At 38.5% G+C, this 22,526-nt stretch overlaps 1 protein-coding gene across 2 annotated transcripts; it reads right to left on the reverse strand.

Annotated features, from left to right (window-relative positions):
* Positions 1 to 347: 347 nt before the first annotated feature.
* Positions 348 to 20,565, reverse strand: LOC140230805 (46 kDa FK506-binding nuclear protein-like). Of its 2 annotated transcripts, none has more exons than XM_072310945.1 (13): positions 20,443 to 20,565; positions 18,091 to 18,183; positions 17,288 to 17,440; positions 15,156 to 15,332; positions 11,902 to 11,985; positions 10,350 to 10,454; positions 8,744 to 8,941; positions 7,960 to 8,045; positions 6,612 to 6,734; positions 4,639 to 4,731; positions 3,044 to 3,173; positions 1,938 to 1,986; positions 348 to 1,253 (listed from the first exon to the last, which is right to left on the reverse strand). In XM_072310945.1, the coding sequence occupies exons 1-13, from the start codon at positions 20,450 to 20,452 to the stop codon at positions 1,175 to 1,177; spliced, it is 1,380 nt and encodes a 459-aa protein (XP_072167046.1). In that variant the 5' UTR covers positions 20,453 to 20,565; the 3' UTR covers positions 348 to 1,174. The 2 variants fall into 2 exon arrangements, with proteins under 2 accessions (XP_072167046.1, XP_072167047.1); XM_072310946.1 differs by lacking the exon at positions 348 to 1,253 and adding an exon at positions 1,364 to 1,451.
* Positions 20,566 to 22,526: the final 1,961 nt, after the last annotated feature.

The raw sequence follows: 22,526 nt of genomic DNA on the forward strand, positions 1-22,526 counted from the left end.
ACCCAAATTCTCAAAACAGGGATGGTTTGCTGAGATTCAAATGAGGCAATGGCTTTATACACATACATGTATCAAGAAATATATTTTGTAACACTATTATGCATGCACATGCACACTACATTGTATGTACTTCTAATGAAAGTAGCAATACATATTAGATCTGGAAATACCAATCATCGATTTCTGAAGTCATGACTCACTGCACCTTAGTAACTGGAAAAAAAAAATCAAACAATGGGAATGTTCAGTTAAACAAAAAGAGACCACAGGGTGATTTAACGTGTGTAAGCCCCCCCCCCCCCCCCTCCCCATCCTTGTGAAAAGAATTTCAGAATAAACATGCACAGTGTTCCTTTACACCTGTTTTAGATGCACCTCTTTTTAGTATTTGCACATATGTGCATGGGTGTGTGTCCTGGAATGAAAAATTTGTCTTTCTTTTTTTTTTTCATATTAAATCAATTGAAGAAGAGGTGTTATTGAATATATGAATATAACTTGGTCACATAGATTTTAGTTAGTCTCATATTTGGGCGTTGCCACACAAAATGCAATGGAATGCTGAAAGCAATCTTTCTGCAGAGATCATCCCCTGGCTCTCAGAATGACACTGTACTCCCCTCTGGGACATATCAAGGAATGTCTTCATTCATTAATGCAAAATTCTAAAAAGCAGACACTTTCATTGCCATTTATATTGCCCTGTTCATAAGCATGATAGCATCAATTTATTCTTGGTTTTCTTTCTTTGCGTCTGCGCACTCACACGATAATTGTTGAGGCAATCACACTGTAGTTGCACAGTCATACCAGCCTACACTTTTGTCTTCACAAATGCAGCATGTTCAGACTTTCTTGGTCTTCCCGCTACACCAAACCCTGAAGCACTGAAGGGAAGGGCAACAAGAACATTACACTAAAATCAAAATTGGAAGGGTGGCGTTGAATCACAGACTAGCAGAATACCACTGCCCAAACTGAGGTGAATTTACAGCAAAGTAACAACTGAGAAAGTCATTACAATTTGAGAACAATGCGTGATCAATAATTTCAATAAGGGGTAATAGTGTGACCCTGTGAGAGGAAGGGGACAGGGCGTGGAAAGGGGTGCTTAAGTCAACAGTAAGGCCGGTCCTCATGGTTCCCAGGACTTCTTCAGAACGGACATCTGCCGTTACCTGACCTGCTTGAGCTCCACTTCAAAGACCAGCGTGCTGTTTGGCGGAATCGGGCCCGTTCGTTCTCTCCCGTACCTACATGATTGCAAACAAAATGGTCGTCAATAGTGTGTAATCAGCATTGAGTATGACTTCACAGAGAACAAGGATGACATAGTATTATATTCTCACATCGAAGTACCGGTATCTGATCTGGCCTGAATAGTCTTTTTCTTGTGATCAGTCTGTTAAGGTTTTCCTGGGTCAATGTGCCATCATCGCCAAATGGGATGGCTGCAATACAAAACACCACAAATACTTGTAGTAAAATGATATATAGAAATATGGACAGAATCCCACAAAATGTCATGCTTTACTAAAACCGGAGAGGTTCACATTTCCGTGATTGTAACTGACACGTGTTGAGTGAAATATCTTTCTTTTTGCATCCTGAAGTGCATAAAGGAAAAAATGAGCATGTGTGAAATTGTCTAACTAAAATGATATCACAAAATGTTGAAGCATTCCCACTCTGTGAGGACAGCACATGGCTTTAAAAAACAACAACAACAACAACAAACTCTAGAAATTCTTAACTTTAGCATGGATTGCAGCATTTTCCTCAGACTTCATTGATGTGCTCTAGTTACAGCATTCATTGAATCCGTATTATACGACTGGAATAAATCCCCTTTTAAGGCCACATGTCTACCAGTACTGCATGCACATCCAAATAAATACTTGCAAAATTCATAACATGTGTTGCTAAGATGAACCTACCCTTGAGAAGGTGGCACTGTCAGTCGGCGTTTCCCTCCAACCTTCATACCTGTCGATGGAATACAGAAATTAGAACAAAAAAAAGTAAATCCCTATCGCATTGGGCTGAGGCCCAAAGAGGTATCAAAGAGGCATAGTCATGTAATTTCATGCGGACTCTGCTCTAGATAGTTTGTTGGTAATCATGTAATCACATGCCTCATGAATTTTCTTGAAGTTGCATGGAAAAGGAAAATGTTTCTCGAAGAGAAAATTTGTGATGACTGTTTCATTGTGTCTTGAACAGAGTAAAACAGAAATGAGTTTGTCAAGATAACTTTATTTTCCTCACTATTAGTAGATCCTCACTGTATCCATACGACTGCAAAATATACAGTTAACAATATGGAAAACCTAAAGATGGGCACATAGTCAAATCATTCATTTGGTAAAACAAATCTATAGAGAAGTAAAAAGTTTGATGTTTTGCAGCTTGCTTTAACTGCTTCATAATTCTTCCCCTAAAATCCATCTGATTGGCAAGTTTACCTTGCTATATCAGTACCAACTCTCTTCTGTCTTTCTTAGTAGTTGGGCAAAAAAACCCCAACTAAACATTATCTCCAGTGATTTTATCTCTTGCTATATCTGATATGATGTAATAAGTTTTTCTTGTAAGATTCACATGTAACCTCATTTGAACAGAGATATGAAGGCAAGTATCAACTGAAATAAAATCTTTTAATCATGACAGAACACACTTACATATACAATACCAAACAAAACAAAACAAACAAACAAACAAACATACAAAGTTCTGGCCAGTCTCAAGAACAACACTGGTAAATCTATAATCATCTCCCATTTTTTTTCTTCTTTTTCTTTAAGAAAACTTAGGTGATGGTTAAAAGAATAAACACAAAAACAAACAAAGACAGGAATTTCAATATCATGCTTCTCATGAAAAGACAGAAAAAAGAATAACTGTGCACAAAACACGCTAAGACGAAAGTGTCGTAGGCCAAACAAAATGATCATCACATTGAGACCTTTCACACTCAACAGTCCTTCCTGCAACCAACAACCCCAAAGCATTTCTAATGAGTGATCATGTGACTGATATTTACCTCTGACCCCTTCATCCCATCCTTTGATGACCTCACCACGCCCTAGTATAAACATGAATGGCTTCCCGGACAATTTGGAGTCAAATTCCTTGTGGTTGTTCGCAAACACACCCTTGTAGTAGACAAACACCTGTAGAAATATGGGGAGGGAGAGAAAAATCTGTTATAGTGCACATTGGTACAACAGCATTCCACATTTAAGATGTGCAAAATAAAGCAAGTGCACATCAAGTCTGATTGTAGTCGTGGCATTGGCGGTCAAATACTACCTACCCCTTGTCAAATAATGCGATTTAGCTTATAGTGTATATGGCATACATTTTACAAATCAGGGGGTGTTTCATAAAGTTGTTCGTAAAGTTACAGAAGACTTACGAGCGACTGGTGATTGGTTCTTGTGCTGAATTATGGAAATTCTGATAAGTATAGCACATCAGAACTGATCACCAGTCGCTCGGTTGTTCGTAACTTTACAAAGAGCTTTATGACACAGGGCCCAGGACTTGTAAGACAATCTGCCAGAGGTTGAATTAGTATTCCAGAACCACAATGACGGAAGGAGGGGCATTATCCATAGTAAAGAGACCAGTTCCATATCTTCTACCCTTGGAGTCAAAATGTCTTGCATTTGTCTTACAGGAGGTAATATTTAGGCAAAGTTGCTGGCAGACAAATTTGCAGCATTGCCATATACAATACAGAGATAAACCCATATGAGTCTTTTTTTTTTCAAATTGGTTTGTTTTATTTTGTTTTGTTTCTTTCTTTTTCTTCAATGGCTGCAGCAAACATATTTGTACCCAGTGCCATTTCAAGAAAGGGAAGATGGATATAGATACATTACACATCATTCCTATACGAAGTATCTAGATATCTCATAGGCCAATAGCTTTGAAGCCACCATGGATCCCCCATACACTTGTGTACGAAGCTCATGACATTACATGATCCTGCTGGCAGTCTCTGCTGGGAAATGTGTGCAAGTCCCCACAGAGTGTGCCTTGTAAGGTAGCAGCACACGGCTTTAATTGTTTGTACAGCGTGAATGGGCCCATGAGATATCCAGATACCTCAATACCACATGTTCCCCTCAAAAAATACAATCAAATTTCTGCAACAATAACTTTACAATAGCAAATCAATCAAAATGCAATTTTACAGTATGAAACAATAATTTATTACCTACATCTCACACTCTCTCTCTTTCTCTCTTCTTTTCATTAAGATGATCATGAACAATAAAATTTATATATTTGCATATTGACATATTGATATAATATCGTGTACAGAATTTGATCTGTCAGTTGTAAGCAAAATATTTTCATTCGTACAGATGCCAAGAACACCCAAGTGCTAAACTTGGAAGAAATGGACCCAAGAAATGCTTTACAACGATCCACATTTCTCAGTGACCACTGAACCAAATTGAACAGGGTTTTCTGCAAGATGTAGGCAACAGATTATAGTTTCATACCCTGAAACAGCATTTAGATTGTTCTATTATTTTGAAAGTTGTCAATGCAGAAAGTCTGACTGTAATTTTCTTTTGAGACATACTGTAGAGATCAGTGATACATTATACATTTAATACTAACCTTTCTCCCAGGCTTTGCTACCTTGCCTTCACCCAGCTTGATATCTTCTATGGAGGTGCCCGATTGGAGCTTAACTTTCTTTGGAGCAGGGGTCTGTGGAATGAAAGTGAAAGACTATTATTATACCTACCTGGCACAGATAGATGCCAATGCACCAGTCACACAAGAGTCAGAAAGACAATATGGCTGCCACTGTCCAGTTGTGACAATTCATGAAACAATGCCATGTTACCACCTACAAGGCACATTACTTTACATCCTCTTACAGGACAAAATATAGATCGAACAGGACAGGGCATGATCAAGTATTTGTCACAATTGAAACTTTATAAAAACCAAGCTTACTGAATGAAACAGAAACATCAACAACATACAACATGAAGTCATGCATATCTACTACCAGACACGGAAACTACCAGCATGAATGCATATATCTAATGGTAGCTTGGAGTTATAGCTGGACAGCAAATCACTAAGTCCATAGGGCCACACTGTGCCCAGCTATACCCCAATTTTGGCCCTCCGGAAAATACAGTGCACTCCCGTTAAAACGAACACAGTTACAACAAACTTCCCGTTGCAACGAAGTAAAATTTAGGGCCGCAACATTGTCAACTCTATGTATTTTTATTGTTTAATCATTCGGTTATAACGAAATTTCGATATAACAAAAGAGAATTGCTGGTCCCGAGGACTTCATTATAACAGGAGTCCACTGTATTGTGAGTTTGTGACTTCTTTCCTGTTCATGACAGTTGCTACCCAGGACAAGGGTCATAGTAAATAGGACTAAGAGTACATAAAGAGTAAAACAAAAACAAAAAAAAAAAACCAACAAGCAAAACACAACAATAAAAACCTGTGCTTCATTCCTGTTTTTCAAACTGGAGACTGTCTGATCAACTCTTCATCCCACAAGCAGATATGTATATATGTCTCTCACTGATAAGTATATATATATATATATATATATATATATATATATATACAGTTAAACTCGCATAAGTCGATCTTCTCGGGACTGAGCAAAACACATCGACTTAGGCGATTTTCGACTTGTGCGTAAGTCGAAAAAAATCGACTTACAGTTTCACCACAGGTACATAAACACATGTATGTTTAATGTACATAGTAGGCCTATGTTGTCTACTCTGGAGCCGAGAGCTGGAGCGGTGTGCCGCAGCACGGGTCGCCCAGCAGGGCCGCGGCTAACTTTGCATGGACAGTGCATTAGTATTGGCACAGGTCCGATTACTTTACACCCTTGTTAAACCTTGGGGAAGTGAATATGAACGATATTTGAGCAGTGATTGATTCCAGTTTACCATACCGTGGCTTGAAATGCGTGTAGAGGTGCAATTCTGATTTACCCGTGCCCGTAACTTTCCCCCTACTTTCCGCTTTGAAAACTCAGCAGCTTCATCCATTATACCACTCCACTGCACAGCGCTGCAAATGCCAAGCTGCTACATGTACACTGCAAGCTCAATACTGTACATGTAAATGAACGCATGTGTACTGTACGAACGCTGTACGTACGTAGCGCGACAGCTGACAGGGCTGTACCAGCGGACCTCCAAATACGAAGAGAGTTAAATGATCCATGCGATCGCTGTGAATTTTGATTTTAGATCATTTTTTTTTTCACCTCAAACTCATCTGACAAACAAAATAATGATGAGTAATAAATAATGAATAATAAATGACAGTGATTTATTACACAATAAAATCTTATTCGACTTAGGCACAGTGAATTCAATGGTTTTCCGTGAAAGTGTTCTTGGAATTTCATCGACTTAGGCGAGTATTCGACTTACAAAATTCGACTTGTGAGTGAATTAATACACGTACGTCAATGGGGAAAAATCGGGACTTTTTAAAATCATCGACTTACGCGATTATTCGACATATGCGACGTCGACTTAGGCGAGTTTAACTGTATATATATATACGTGTGTGTGTGTGTGTCTCACTGTTTTCTGAGCTTCTGGTTGTCTCTTGACTGCCTTCTCTTTCTTCTGAGCCTGGATGTTTTCCTTGTTGTCACCTTTTGCATTCTTCAAGGGCTGTCCACCTTTTTCTTCACTTTTCTGGCCCTGCAGTGAAGGAACAGACAATCATAGGGTTCTTATATGGCTGAATTTCTGTAAAAATTCATAATAAAAATAAATAGGAAATCTAGCATATGTGATCAGGGAAAGTACTGATAAATGATTGATTGAAAAAGGTAAAGCAGTAATGGAAGGTGGTATACCCATCGCTCAGTTTGATTCAGCTATTTGTAGGTTTACCTTTGAAAGGGGCTCAAGAATGTGACCGCTCTTGGCAACTATTTGAATGCATCTGCTCAGATTTGAGAACAAATATCCTTGATGGTTTGATTCTCACCTCAGCTTCAAGGTAATTTGACCCAGTCATTGATGATATATTATAATAGTTTCTATGACTATTTGGACCCTGTAAGCTACTACAATGAATCATTCAATACTTCTCAAGGGCTCAACACACAATGTAATGTGTAGGTCTGTACTACTGCATTATTAAAGGGACATATCTCTGCAATAGGACACAAATGTCCCTCATATAGGACATATAATGGAGGTCCTGTGTGCAAGAGAGTCACACCCTATGCACGTAAAAGACCCTGGTTCATTTATTCATCGTAAAGAGCAGAGTGCATAACCCTATGAAGTGGTCCATCACTCCATCCCCAAGTACATTAACTGGACCCCATGGAAGACCATAAGTGCAGCTGACTATGGGCTACCCAGCCATGTTGTCAGATGGAAAAACAAAATCAAACAAACAATCAGAAACTGTACAGTACTTCAGCCCTCAGTCACCATGTCCATGGCCCCATTTAGATGAAACATCTTCTATTCTGTTTTTAATTTTACTCCATTAAAAAAAAAAACAAATAAGAAGAAAAAAAAACAGTCAATCTGTACACAGTGTGAAATTGTACTTCAAGGTTTCAACTTCTAGCCCATTACTGTCCCCCACCCTTCACTTTTTGCCCTCCTTACAACCCCCATATGTCGCTTCCCTCTTCAATTCTCTTCTTTCTAGGCTCTTCTGCCAAACAACGATCCGGTTAAGGACTACATACACATGGTGTCACGGCAAATCTTTCTCCCTCATTTACTTCACCATTCAAACCTTCAAACAACACACTTAAAGGTTTATTCATGCAGGTCTCCCTTCTAATGATGGAAGAGTTCATTTTGACAATACACCTCATTCCTGACATGTTTTCCCCTTTAATATGGCTAAAGTGTTGAATCAAAGAAAAAAATCTGCACTAGAATCCACTTCACTCACATTAGTAGATACGCCAGCATCTTGTCCACTTCCTGCCTCCCTCTTGGTTTGTGACTTGGTCTCCTTGGTGGACTTTGGCTTGTCTTCTGTGAATTGGACAGGATAAAGCAAAACATCTCAGTAAACCAAAGACTTGCAATGGCAGGAACTACCTATGCTGCCAATGACACATCTTATGATACAGTTCTAGTTGGGAGGAAACTCAAATGAGGTTATATGGAGAGCGTGCCTTTCAACCATTTGAAATTAAATTTTGTCAGGTATATTCACAATTCAAAACTAGTAAAATAGTGTTTGCCACACATAAAGGCAAGAAGAGCAAAGTACAGCACAAGAAAATTGCTATTACTCATGACAACTAGCAGGTTGGTCTTGTCATATTTTCCCAAGAAATGCCTAAACTTGAAGGAAATATTCAAAGACAATTCTCTACCCTTTAAAAAATTCAATTGATATGAAACCAAGAAAGAATGCATATTACAAAAATTAAATTTTGATGGCGGCTATTCTGATTGCAAATGTCCAACCAAAGCTGCAAATTGGTGGAGACATGGGGGTGGGGGTTGTGAAGGAGAAACACTCCAGGTACATAAGTTTACTACATGAATTCAAATTGCAATATATTCCAAATCTAAACAAGGTGTATTAGAAAATATAAGTTTGGCAATAAACTGCAGAAAGCAATCCAAAAGACCGCACTACTCAAAGATATGCAAAATAGGTATATCTGATGATGTCATAATAATTATGACATCATCAGATACCTTCAGATACCTAAAGTTACCTTCTTCATCTTCCTCACTGTCATCATCATCATCATCATCGTCGCCATAGTCTCCATCTTCATTTGAGTCATCATCATCATCGTCATCATCTCCATCTGCAGCTGCTGGTATAAAGTCGCCATCAATTTCATCATCATCGTCATCCCCATCAGCCTCTGCTAGCTCGTTCTTTGACAGGGCCTGGGCTTCCACAGCAGCTGAAAAAAAAATTCATTGGAACTGGATGTCACTCAGATGTCACAAGACACTCTTCGCAAAAAAATCTTCCTTCTTCCATTTTCATTTCATTTTTATTTTTCATTTTATCTAATTTCACTTCCAACAACAAAATACATTTACATACACAAAATAACACAAAATCAATACAATGTAACAAAGAAAATTACTGTGAATTGACAATACATATTGTGGCTTTTCTGATTTAGATCATAATGAACAGATATCAAAATTTTCTCACTGGACTCATATACCATTTCACAAAGCCCAACAAATAGAATTGCAAAACTGAAACATACAAGTATTTTACACAAAGTCTGGTCAGAGAAGTTCATTAGTGATGTGCTACATGAATGCTCACGATACATGTGTGAGAGAAGTACATAATAATATACTGTAAAGCCCTTTAAGCAGGACATGATGGCAAGGCTGTATAAAAATACAATTCAAAATTCAAATGCACTGTCATTATTATAATTCACAATTATCCACACACTCTTTGAGCAAGTGTACGTTCGAGTCAAAATGTGTTACCTCTTTAGTATATGTGCATTATCAGGCCACAAATGACACTGTCATACACAGCTTACAGTCTTCCAAGTATCTACATACAACTTTATTGGCTACACTGCTTCTGGATCTGCAAAAGATCTTTGAAATTTACAAATTCTTGGGCCTTCATGGCCCTGTCTGTGGGTCCCCCATGGATGGGGGGAGGGGTGGGGAGGGGCATTCTGTACCAACTGCAAAACTTTGTATTCCCAGCCTCCAATAATGAATCTTGCAGCCTAAACATTTTATAAAATCTTTAAAAGAAACAAAAATGGGAAAAGAAATAAAAATGTATGCAGATGACAGGCTATGGATGACAGGACTGATGGCAAGTGATTCCAATAGTTTACTTGAGCTCTTGGCTTGGGTAAGCTGAAATGAGGAGTAACTTGGTTGGGGTGGGTGTCAAAGAGATGACTCAGTCATCTCATGATCAGTAACCACACCAGTGAGATTGCTATCTCAGTGAGCTAAATATGAAAGCGTGTGTAAGTGTGGGTGTGTGTTCAATATTTGTGTGATTGTGTGTTCTCTAGCATGAAATCTACAGGATGTCTAAGCTAAGGAGTCAGCATCCTTTGACTACTAAATGCACCTACAGAAAATAGTTGTGTATGGGCTGAAATCTGACTGGTGATACAAACCTGCATTGTTTGAATTTCATGCAATGTTTTCGAAGACAAGAAAGAAGGAGTGGCACATATCACGCAGTGCAATAAACTGGCAATTTTACATGAAAAACACACACACAAACACAAACACACGAATGAGATATGAGAGTGAGAAAGATTGACATTAGAAAGCAGAATAAATGTAGGCTGGATCGCTGACACATACCTTTCCTCTTTTTCTTCACAGTGGAGAAGGTTGCCTCATCAGCTACAGGCTCTACCTGTGATTTCCTCTTCTTCTTCTTGGCACTCTTTTCCTTGGACTTTTTTGCTTCAGGTGCACAAAGAGAGGGAGAGAGGTTGAGAAAATAACAAAACAAAACAAACAAACAAACAAACAAACAAAAAACAAAATTTCACATTAGTGGTTGCTTTCAGGGGCCTGAGGAAACCCAACATGACCGAACTTTGCATTCACCCGCCTGATCAACAACATAAGCTTAAAATATTCATTCAAACAAAAACAAACATTTTCAACAGATGCCATTAATACATACACCTGACATATTTTTTTTATTAATTAATTGATTAATTTTTTTTTTTTTTTTAACATTCATTGCATTCCACTTTCATTGTCTTACATAGGTTATGGGATTCTGGCATGAAACTGCTGTCGCAAACAAAATTAGCTTTTGTGTAAATAGGCGTTTCCACATCAGCCTGAACATTATCAAATAGCATGCTAGTTCATATTAATTATCCTGCTGTTTCGGCAATTTCCCCGAGTTTTTCTCGATCAATTAGCGCATTAATTTGTATTCACATTATCAAATAGCGCGCTATTTCATGATCGGGTTAATTTCCCAAGTCAGAAAATAACGCGCTGTTTCGAAACATCGGGCTGATGTGAAAACGCCTATTGATACAGAAAAGAGCCATGCAGGCAATAAACATTGCAACATTTCTTGAACATACGAATGTCTCCCCATCCCCCCCCCCCCCACTTCCAGATTCCTCATATTTACCATATTTTCATTCTGTTATAACACTTGTTTGTACTCAACAATTTGCATATTCAAATTCCTTCTTTGTTTACAATTTCCTTGTAAAAAGTGGAATGTGGAACAATAAAACATACAAACAACGTATGGTTGGAGAGTGAATTGTATTATACCGGACGCTTATTTTTTGTTGCTCTGAATTTTGTACTCAGGAGGACAAAATTTTGAGCAAAATAATACTAGTTATTTAAAAAGTACTGAAAATTATGAATTTTGCAAAATTATGTGAATTATTCACTCCAATTTTTAGACAATATACTTCAAGGTAACCCCTCTACAAAAATCTATACTTTAGAGCAGTGCAAAATTGCATTGTAATTGCCTCATGATTTTCGTAACGGAATAATCAACATCTTTCACATCTTATTCATGCACCAGAATTACTATCAATACCCATGATTCACCGTACACATTCGTATCCAGCATATGACAAAGAGAAAAATGGCAAAGGAGACTAGAATTTTGTATTGTACAGTAAAGACTTAACATGAAGATTTCAAATAATTTACCAGGTAATATCTTGTCATAAATGCATCTTCTTCAAAATCTTAAGTAAAATGTGAGCTTCTTAGCATTTCTACATTTTTGGCAATTTTGACTTTGTAAGATAGGTCTGCAAAGTCCCGTATGTATAGAATGTCATTATTATGCGGAAATATACACGTCCAGAATTACCATACTGTCCGGTAATACCCCGTCTGTATATAAATATGTTACCTTTATCTGGAGTCCACTCCTCTCCATCACTGTCTTCATCATCCTCATCACTTGCATTCAGTAACTTCTGGAACAGCGACAGATCTGGAATTCACACGCACAAATGATTTAGTCACAAAAATTCCAACTGCTCATTCCTGAGCTCTCTAGGACCCCGTTTACAGTGCGAGGCTTGGCCGCGGCTCGGCCCAGCCCCGCTTCAGTGTAAACGCGCAAAAGGCCAAATGCGGGGCCAAACTTGGCCTCGCTTTTGGCCTTGCTATGGAGGTGGTCTCGGCCGCTGCCGAGCCCAGCCTTTTCTCAGTGTAAACGCAAACTGGGCCAAATGCGCGGCCAATTTTAGTCTGGCTTCCAAACCCTCTGCCCGTACTATTTCGCTATTCAGGATATTAACCCCCTGGACGTCGAAAGCTAGTATACTTTAAGGTGGTTTTGTCCTGGTAAGGATTTTTCCTTCGGCAAAGGCCTTTGCCCGAACGGCGACTAGAAGTCGCCATGGAATCCAGTTTGCAAAGGGTCTGAAAACCAGACTATACCAAATTGCGTTTGTTTACAAGCAGAGCGCCACTACGACAAAATATTGAAAGGTTCGAATCGAAAGCGCGGCCGAGCCCGGCAGTGTAAACGGACAAAATTGCGGGGCTCGGCCCCGCAATTGAGGCTGGGCTCAGCCGCGGCTCGGCCGCGGCTCGGCCCAGCCCCGCACTGTAAACGGGGTCTAGGGCACTTTCAATATGATCGTACTTCATTCAGCTTCCTCCTGCATTGCAAAGGAAAGTCAGGAGTGAATATCGGTGGAAGGGGTCTGTGTAAGTGAACATCATCCATGGAATTGCTGAGGTTGAGTCCCATTCTTTTTCAATGATGCACAATATCAGACTAGATGGCAATCCAGAAAAAGATGTTCACATCTTTCACTGGAAGTAGTTTGCAGAATGACGAGACTGTGAGATGGTGACTACAGACCTAGACCCCGTTTACAGTGCGGGGCTGGGCCGAGCCGCGGCCGAGCCCAGCCTCAATTGCGAGGCCGGGCCCCGCAATTTTGTCTGCTTACACTGCCAGGCTCGGCCGCGCTTTTGATTCAAACCTTTCAATATTTTGTCATAGTGGCGCTCTGCTTGTAAACAAACGCTATTTGGTATTGTCTGGTTTTCAGACCCTTTGCCAAATGAATTCCGTGGCGACGAAGTCGCCGTTCGGGCAAAGACCTTTGCCGAAGGAAAAAATCTTTTGCAAGACAAAACCACCTTAAACCAACTAGTTTTTTACGTTGAGGGGGATGATATCCTGAATAGCGAAATAGTACAGGCAGAGGGTTTGGAAGCCAGACTAAAATTGGCCCCGCATTTGGCCCAGTTTGCGTTTACACTGAGAAAAGGCCGGGCTCGGCCATGGCAGAGCCGCGGCCGAGACCACCTCCAGAGCGTGGCCAAATGCGAGGCCAATTTTGGCCTCGCATTTGGCCTTTTGCGCGTTTACACTGAAATGAAGGTGGACTCGCACTGTAAACCGGGTCCTACAGTCCGACCTCTCCTATCCGGCCTCCCTCTATCCAGATCTCTCTATTATCTGGATGCGCCATTTCAGTGCATTTCTCCTTCTTTTTTTTCCAGTCTACTAATTACAGGGAAAAGGGGGATTTCAAACTCAAACAAAAATTCGACACAAACTCACATGAAATACATATCATTCCCAACATGATTAACACACATTCACATCTGATTTTCATCTAAATAACATGCAATTAAACATTCACTACCCCAAAATCAGCACATGGACATGGACAGAAAACTTTTCATTGAATCAGGGCACCAAGGTACAGGCGATTGTTCATTGAGCAAAAATCTGAACGCAGACCAGCTGACAAGGACGTTCTTGGAAAATTGATACATGTACATGTAGCTACCATTGGGTAGGAAGCTGCGTGTATTAAACATTGAGTCTCCCATATCCGGCCAAATCCCTTATCCGGATGAGGGCCAGTCCTGACATGTCCAGATAGAAGAGGTCTGACTGTATGATGTTCTCATTTTTTAAAGATGGCCTGTCCCTTTTGCAATCCTTCCCAAATAGCACAGAACGTGATATATTCCACCAGAATGACAAGACTATTGTAAATCTATAACATTTCTGTGATATTTGAAGGTTGTTAGCCGTTAAAATTCAAAAACTCACCGTAACGTATTCTGTGTACTAGGCACAGCTGCAGCATGATGTACAAAACACACGGCAGCACAGCAGCGAGCAACGCGATTGATCTGAATGTAGCTATCTCACAGTGACCTGTGGTTGTACATGGCGCTTGTGTACTTTCGCACCTGTTTGTCAAACGACCTCCAAACAACCACAAACTCACCCTGGTTTTCCAGTAACCTAAAATACTTCCATCTGAGTCTCCAAAGTCCACTTTTAGCGTTTACAAGCGTCGGAAAATCATTGGAAAATCTTGATCGCTATCGCTGGAATTGCTGCTCGGTGCACAAGCACAATTACGAATTGGTCTGAATGTAGTGACACAGCGGCTTTTTCTATGGTGTCGCTGAAAAGCTAAAATTTGTTTTTTCCTTGTAATCGGCCAAGGTGGAAATGGTATTTTCTTTTTAAAGACACCATAGAAGAACTTGTCGTGGTCACTGTGAGATAACTACATTCAGATCAATCGCGGTGCTTGCTGCTGTGCTGCCGTGTGTTTTGTACATCGTGCTGCGCTGTCTGCTCCTGTGCAGCGCAGTTATCGCTGAGTGAGTAGCTGCGATCGAGATTATTCCGAGAAGTAGATAAATGACAAAATGGGGAAAATTCCATTTCTACTGGACTTGAATCTCGCTCAGATGCAAGTATTTAGGTTACTGAATAACCAAGGTGAGTTTGTGCATGTTTGGAGGTCATTTGACAAACAGGTACGAAAGTACACTAGTGCCGAATTCACTAGCTTCTCTTACTTTGTTATCAATGGCAAATAACAACACACCACTTACATGAACTACATGTACAACTAAGTGCATCACACAGGTTTGTAAAACTAGACTAGTATTTAGATTTGTAATTTTTGGGAAGCTCGCAAAAAATTATTCAAATCTTAACGGTCAATTTAACTAAACAAATAAAGACCCACTTGAGTTCAAAATTTACAGGAGGTTTTCAAATAGTGTTTTCTTCAATAGATATGTGTTCTCACCAATTTTTCAAAAATTTACATGCAAAAGGGATTGGCTGTCTTTAAAGTTAATTTCATTTAATTTTATCCTCACTTGCAGATGAAGAACTCTCTTCCTCTGAATCCGTCTCATCGTCTTCCTCGTCCTCCTCGTCATCTTCCTCCTCCTCCTCTTCCTCATCCATCAGAAGGTTCTCTGCCTGCTCCAGCAATTCCTGGCTAATATCCACTGGGCTGTCGGTCACCAAGTAACCTGTCAAGTGTATTGTACCTGGTGGCAAAGAGCACATCACAGCAAAATACAGCTTACACTCTGTATGTCTTGCAAAACATAAGATCAAATACTGTATTGTCTTGAACCACACATGTACGTTAGACATCAACTACTTTTTTGGTGTCTAAGAGAAATTCATGTGGAAATTTCTAAAGACACAAAAGAGCACAAAAATAAACAAAGACATATGAAACAAATTGTCATGAAAAAAGGATGTTTTGAATCACGCCATAAATTGATCTTCGTGTTTTGTAAACAGAAAATACTGAGAGTACGGCAATGTATGATGCTTTGCAAAGTAAAAAAAGTTATCAAAATTAATATATTCTCCTTAATAATATTATTAATGATTAATGATGCTGTTTGCTGCTGGAATTCCATTTTAGTAATTCTTCTGAAACCACTCTGACAATCTGTTGTAACTTTATTATGATGAGTATCCACAGTAATTCTGGTTTGAACATTACAATGAAAAGTCATCAAACTATGCTTGTTAAAACTAGAATAATCACTGAAGGTGATTAATACCCCCGCCCCTAATTTTGCTTTATAGTAAGTGATGTCATGAGGGCAATGACGTTAACACCAAGTTTGTGCACTTGTCGAATTGGAAACAGAATAATTTTAGTTTACTGTACAATTACAGAGTTGACACTGAGTATAAAACTTACAGCAAATGTAAACATGCTTTCCCCCAGCATCACTACACTTAAAGACCATGATACACACCAAATTTGACCTTTATAGCTTGAATGGTTATTTTGATACAAAAATGAGTGGTTACCATGGCAACACATTTTCCTTAAACTAACACATTGGTGTCTTGCAAAACTACACTTCTAGATCATGATATATACTGACTTTAATTGCTTGAATGATGGAAAAGTTATTTGATCTGCAAGGTTTTGGTAAAATTGTGGTTACCATGGCAACGGTTTGTGTGACAAACTCAAAAATTATGTGTTCCACATCTATACCTCAGGGCCATAATGCCTACCAAATTTGGTTTCAATTGCTTTAAAACTGTGGAAGAAGTTCACTCCACAGGATTAAAAAAAAAAAAAATGCGGTTACCATGGCAACGCATTATGCGATACAAATACAAAGGACATTTTGCAAAACTACACTTAAAGAGCATCATACACACCAAATTTCACCTTCACAGATTAAATGGTTCAATTTGATAAAAAAATGAGTGGTTACCATGGCAACACATTTTTCTTATATTAACACATGGGTGTCTTGCATAACTGCACCTCCCGATCATCATACATACTAAATTTGACCTTAATTGCTTGAATGATGTGGAAGTTATTCAATCCACAAGGTTTTGGTAAAATTATGGTTACCATGGCAACGCTTTGTCCGACAAACACAAAAATTATGTGTTCCACATCTATGCCTAAAGGCCATAATGCCTACCAAATTTGATTTCAATTGCTTCAAAACTGTGGAAGTTGTTCACTCCACAAGATTTCGAAGAAAACATGCGGTTACCATGGCAACGCTTTGTCAAGTACAAACAAAGAGTGCCTTGCATATTAACTACACCTACAGATCATCATAGATACCAATTTTGAAATTGAATGCTTAAATACTATGGAAGTTATTCAATCCACAAGGTTTTGGTAAAATTATGGTTACCATGGCAACGCATTGTCTGACAAACACAAAAAACATGTCTTGCACATCTATACCTCAATATCATCATTTACCCTAAGTTTCATTTAAATTGCTTCAAAACTGTAGGAGGAGTTCGCGACGCAAGATTTTGCAACAGACCGACCGACCGACCGACCGCCCGCCCGACCAACATCACGGTGATTCCTATATACCCCCTTCACACTATGTGTGGCGGGGGTATAACTAAGAGTTTGTCTCCATGATAAGATAACTACCAGGGGTTTGAATTCACCACAATTGCCATCAATCTACAAAAGTGAGGCACAGACCTTTGCCTTCTGAGTAGAAGCTGATCTCTGAGCCCTCTGAGAGGTTGAGGTTGAGTTGCTGTTGGAAGCAGGGAAACGGATGCTTATCTCCATAGATAAGTGTGCAGAGGAGAAATTCTGCCTTTTCATGTCTCACAAGTAACTGAGTTATGCCTGAAAATGAATGAATAGAATAAAATAAAATGTGTGGAAGGTACAATATTGTTTGATCTTCATCACTACAATGTGGGATTTCATAATTCTGTTGACATGTAAGTCAATTACATGCACTTTTCCAGGAATTGTGGGAGGGGTAGAAATTATACTGTGCTCTAGATGAATACATCCAAGAATAAAAGATGTAACTACAGAGACTGCATATAAATTGTGATAATTTTGTGAATCAAAAGCCAAAGCTATCATCTATTACGTAAAATATTAGGAAGAGTCAGAGATCGGCATGCAAATCTATGTTCATATGTCAAATCAAATTCAAATCAAATCATCAAATTCATATGTCCTTACAAAAGAGATTGTCAAGAATATCAGTCAGGTTTCACAGCTAAGAAAATAACATCTAAATGAAAATACAAGCAGTTTTCTTAGCATTTTGAATCTGTGAAGTATAAAAGTGGAAAAGGAGGAATGGTACAATAACCACCCAGGAATAAAAAAAAAAAAATGATACAAAAGATAGATCAGAGAAAAGAATAAAATAATTACTGAAAATGAAGAAAAGAAGAAAAAAGAGAATTTTATGAGCAAAAGGAATGAAAAAGAAAAAAGAAAACAAACTAGAAATTAAGTATACATAAAAGTCTTACCAGATTTTTCTCTTGTGTCTAGTGCTGCCATTGACACATGAAATGACTGCTCCACTGTTTGGGAATAGTGTTTCCCAGGTTCTATTGTCAAACCTTAGATTGCGGGCAAAACAGTGACAAAATTTACAATTACTATACAGAATTTGATCTTTAGCATAAAATCAAGCTACATTCAGAGGACAAATTCTAAATTTCTGATTGCATCTTAACCAAGCTTCCTTGCTGGGCATATACTGGTTTCAAGTTTACTGCAAATGCTGGTTTTACCATAATTTCATAAAACATGCATACACATACAAACACACACGCACACACACACCAACATATTAATAAACTCCAACACTGCCGATCACTCAGTTTTAATCCTCTATGTGCCCAGTCACTGAGTCTTTCTTGCCAAGCTTTATTATCAGCATTCAGTAATCCATCAAAACTTGACCTAGTTTCTACTAGTTGTAATTAAATGCTTAATAGCCCACCTGGATGTAGCTACAGTTGTATGTGCTTCAGTCCAACATGATATGCCATGGTGCATGGGGACAATAAACGATTAGGGGGATTAGGTAATCTCTATTCATTGACACTATCAGGAAAGAAAATATTCCAGCTAGTATGCCAATCAGTGTACAAAGTACATTGTACATCAGAGGTTAACTGCGACCAGCAGCCCATACGCATAGTGTAATGGGGCTGCGCACTGTAGCATTCAGGATCATGACAGAGTAGTATCGCGGATAAATATCAACTTAAAATCGAAAAATTTCTTCAATTTGAAGAGTTACCAGTAAAGTTGAAGTATTGACAACAGGCTTCGGGCAACGTTTGGTTCTGCCAATAGTCCCTTTCTGTTCGAATTGATGACTTAATGTGACTCGGTCAAGAGGAACCTGGGAGAGCTACACTGAATTGACGGCCAGCGCATGCGCACAGAGAAATTTTATCCGGTCAATGCCACAATGGATTAGATTTGTGCGCATGTGATGTGTGCGCATCAATTCAATGTAGCTCTCCCAGGTCCCTCTCGACCGAGTCACGTTAAGTCATCGATTTGAACAGAAAGGGACTATTGGCAGAGCCAAATGTTGCCCGAAGCCTGTTGTCAATACTTCAACTTTACTGGTAAGTCTTCAAATTGAAGAAATTTTTCGATTTTAAGTTGATATTTATCCTCAATACTACATATACTCTGTCATGATCCTGAATGCTACAGTGCGCAGCCCCATTACGCTATGTGTATGGGGCTGCTGATCGCAGTTAATCAGGGGTATGCAAAACCAAGCATTTCTATCATTCACCAAACCTACACCTGGTATGTTCTGTCATTGTCAACACCACAACAGAGTCTATTAAAGGATTGACTACAAGAAGTGCATATGCTCACCAAAATATTGATTGCATGCTATTGAAAGTAAATTAGAATACTGGATAGTAGACAACAAAGACTTGGAACAACCATGCCTAAAATTTTACTTCGTTTCAGACAACTTCTGAAGGGACAGGGTTGAAAATGAAACAGTAAATTTTTTACCTGAACTTAACAAAAATATGTCCCTGCTGAAGTGTTATGATTCAGTTTTCATGCAGATATAATAGAATGAATCGAGTATTATGAATGTGTTTCATTTTTGTCTTCGTTTATCAATATCATATTTGGCAGCCTCATATTTATGACGAAGTGAAGTTTGCAGTGACATACACAGGTAAATTTATATAGGCCTACTGGCATTCATTAATTTACTGGTTAAGAAAAGTTTACACAATTGGAATGGGGACAACACCATTCCTTCTCATTTCTTTTACCTGGAGATATCAACAGTAACATAGTAGACTTTGCTTCTTCTTTTTCTGCTTTTTCTTCTTCTACCATAACAGGCATTAAGAACTAGATGTTATACTACTCTATCTAGTCTGTGATCGGCGATTCTATCTCAGTATCTATCAGCACACATCACCACTTCTCACTCATCTGCTGACATGGAAATATGAAATGACATCTGCGATTTCATAGTAAGTTCTCCCTGATCACCTCTTACGTATCGTTAAATCAGTGAAGCGTGTCGATGAAACAAAATAATATGATTTTATGAGTGTTTTCGCTTGTTGTTTGTCTGTTAATAATAGTTCTATGGCGCCTAGTTCTATAGCCCTAACGTTAGGCTACTAACGTTAGGCAACAGTCTCATGTCGATGTCACGAAAAATCACACATGGACCACATCAAGCACAAAATACAGTGCGTGGGACTAAGGTGCGGAAAAACGCTGCACGACAACCACCCAAACGCAAACGTGGTATTTCACAGTTTACAGATAGTGTCAAAACACAAGGAATGAATGAAAATCAAGAAACTCACCCCAAAACATATTTCTCTAGGTGGAATGATAAGCTTTCGAATAAATTCGTAGACTCAAGATTTCTAGTGTAAACGATGTGGTGGTCACAAGGTGCTCACACACACACGGCACGGCCGATCGAGTCAACGTGATCCACTGATCGTAGAGGGGAGATCAGTGGTGTGATCGCTTGTGCGTGCCCGCGGCGTGGCCGCGGACGGAGGTAGTGTAAGTAGGCACGTTAACACCAATTTGATGAAGAGGACACTGGACTGGTAGGCCTACACTTCACAGGTTTGAAGTTTGAAGTTTGAAGTTTGAAGTTTATTTGAACAATTTCTAGCGACCCCTTTCGGAGTATGAGAAATTTACAATGTCTTTGTAACAGTAAAATACAACAAACATGATGTTGACATATATACATACAAGTATGAACAAATATTATAATCATAAAGTACATTGAAAACACGATGCAAAGGGATGCCTGACACAAAAAGGACATCAAGGTACCCATGTACACCCATATGTGTGTATATACTTTAGCATACATAAAACATGTATTCTTTTTTTTTTTTTTTATTGATTTTCAAAAACAAATCATACATAACATTAAAACAATCAAAGCAAAAAAAAAAAAAAATAAATAAAAAATAAAAAATAAAAAAAACATGTATTCTTATGCATGTACGCACCAACAACAAAATTTCCAGGTCCAGAAGACATCGCTGTAACAAGCTACCACTGTAGTTCTGTAGTGTGCCATATTTTAAACAGTCGTAAGATTTGTAAGATTTTAAGATTTGTAAGATTTTATTGACTCTATCGACCCCCTCTCGGGGTATGAGAGTACAAACATATTTACAATATATGAATACAAAAATATAAGTGATAATGTACATGTACGTGTGAAAATAACAGATATAAATAAATATGTTTACAAAACAAGGCGTAAAGGACGTTTAACTACTCTACCACTACGTGTACAAACATTCACATCTACTTTACTTTCTACAAAAATACTGTCTTTCTTCTTTGGTATTGAAGAGAACTGAAACATAATAATTCTGACAAATTTGGCTAGTTTTTTCAAATGGCAAGCATTAGTTGAATTGAATAATTTGGCCATATGTAATGCACTTGGTCTACTGGCCGTCAAGCTACTTGGTAAATACAATAATCTCTCTTTGTTGAAAAAGGGACAAACAAAAATATAATGAAATTCATCCCCTATATCATCGGATGAACAAATAGTACAATGCAATTCATCTGTCAGGCTTGCATCAAACCTGTCCTTATTAACGGGTAATCCATTAGATCTACATCTGAATTTACTTAATGTAATATAATCTTTCTTACACAAGACTTGTAAATACTTCTCTAACATCAAATTATCCTTAAACATTCTATAATTTGTACAGATTCTATTTGACCATGTTGCTGCTCTCCACTCTTGAATAAACATATCAAAAAGTCTAACTTTTGAGGTGTGTGAAATCCATGCAGCACTAAATCCACCCCCTTGTGCTAACCACACATTCCCTAGCCCTGCATAATAAAAAATATTTGCGATAGATAATAACCATTGTGATTTTGACGGGGAGTGTATGTCTCCTTGTAAATGCAGAAGAAATTTGAAAATTGTACATGAGTGTTTGGTTTCTTTTCCCTTGACTAATCTCAACCAGAATCCAATCATTCGACATTTAATATGGTTCAAAATTACTCCACGTCCAGTTTCACCATAAACCATACAATCAGGAGTACATTTGTTCACAAGCAAAATTTTTCTTAAGAATTTCCTATGGAAAATTTCAATTTGGTCTATGCACTCATAACCCCAGACTTCACAACCATAGAGTAAAACAGGTAAAACAAGATGATCAAATAGGTGGCACTGTGTGTCCACAGAGAGCTGTAACTTTTTAGCCTTGACCAACATGCTATAGAGTGCTTTTCTAGCTTGTGTGACTTGTTTAGAAATTGCCTTTTTAAAATTACCATTATAATTGAATTTAACTCCAAGGTACACAAAGTCATCTACAACCTCGAGTGGATCACCAGCATAAACGAATTCAGGAATTCTTCTAACCTTCCCACGGGAGAA

Source organism: Diadema setosum, chromosome 7 (genome assembly GCF_964275005.1).
Source record: "Diadema setosum chromosome 7, eeDiaSeto1, whole genome shotgun sequence".
Taxonomy (NCBI): domain Eukaryota; kingdom Metazoa; phylum Echinodermata; class Echinoidea; order Diadematoida; family Diadematidae; genus Diadema; species Diadema setosum.

Coding starts and splice junctions, on each gene's coding strand:
- LOC140230805 (XM_072310945.1), bottom strand. Junction 4,732..6,611: donor AACCAGAAGCTCAGAAAACA/GTGAGACACACA, acceptor TTCATTCCACAG/ACCCCTGCTCCAAAGAAAGT. Junction 3,174..4,638: donor TAGCAAAGCCTGGGAGAAAG/GTTAGTATTAAA, acceptor ATATTTCTACAG/GTGTTTGTCTACTACAAGGG.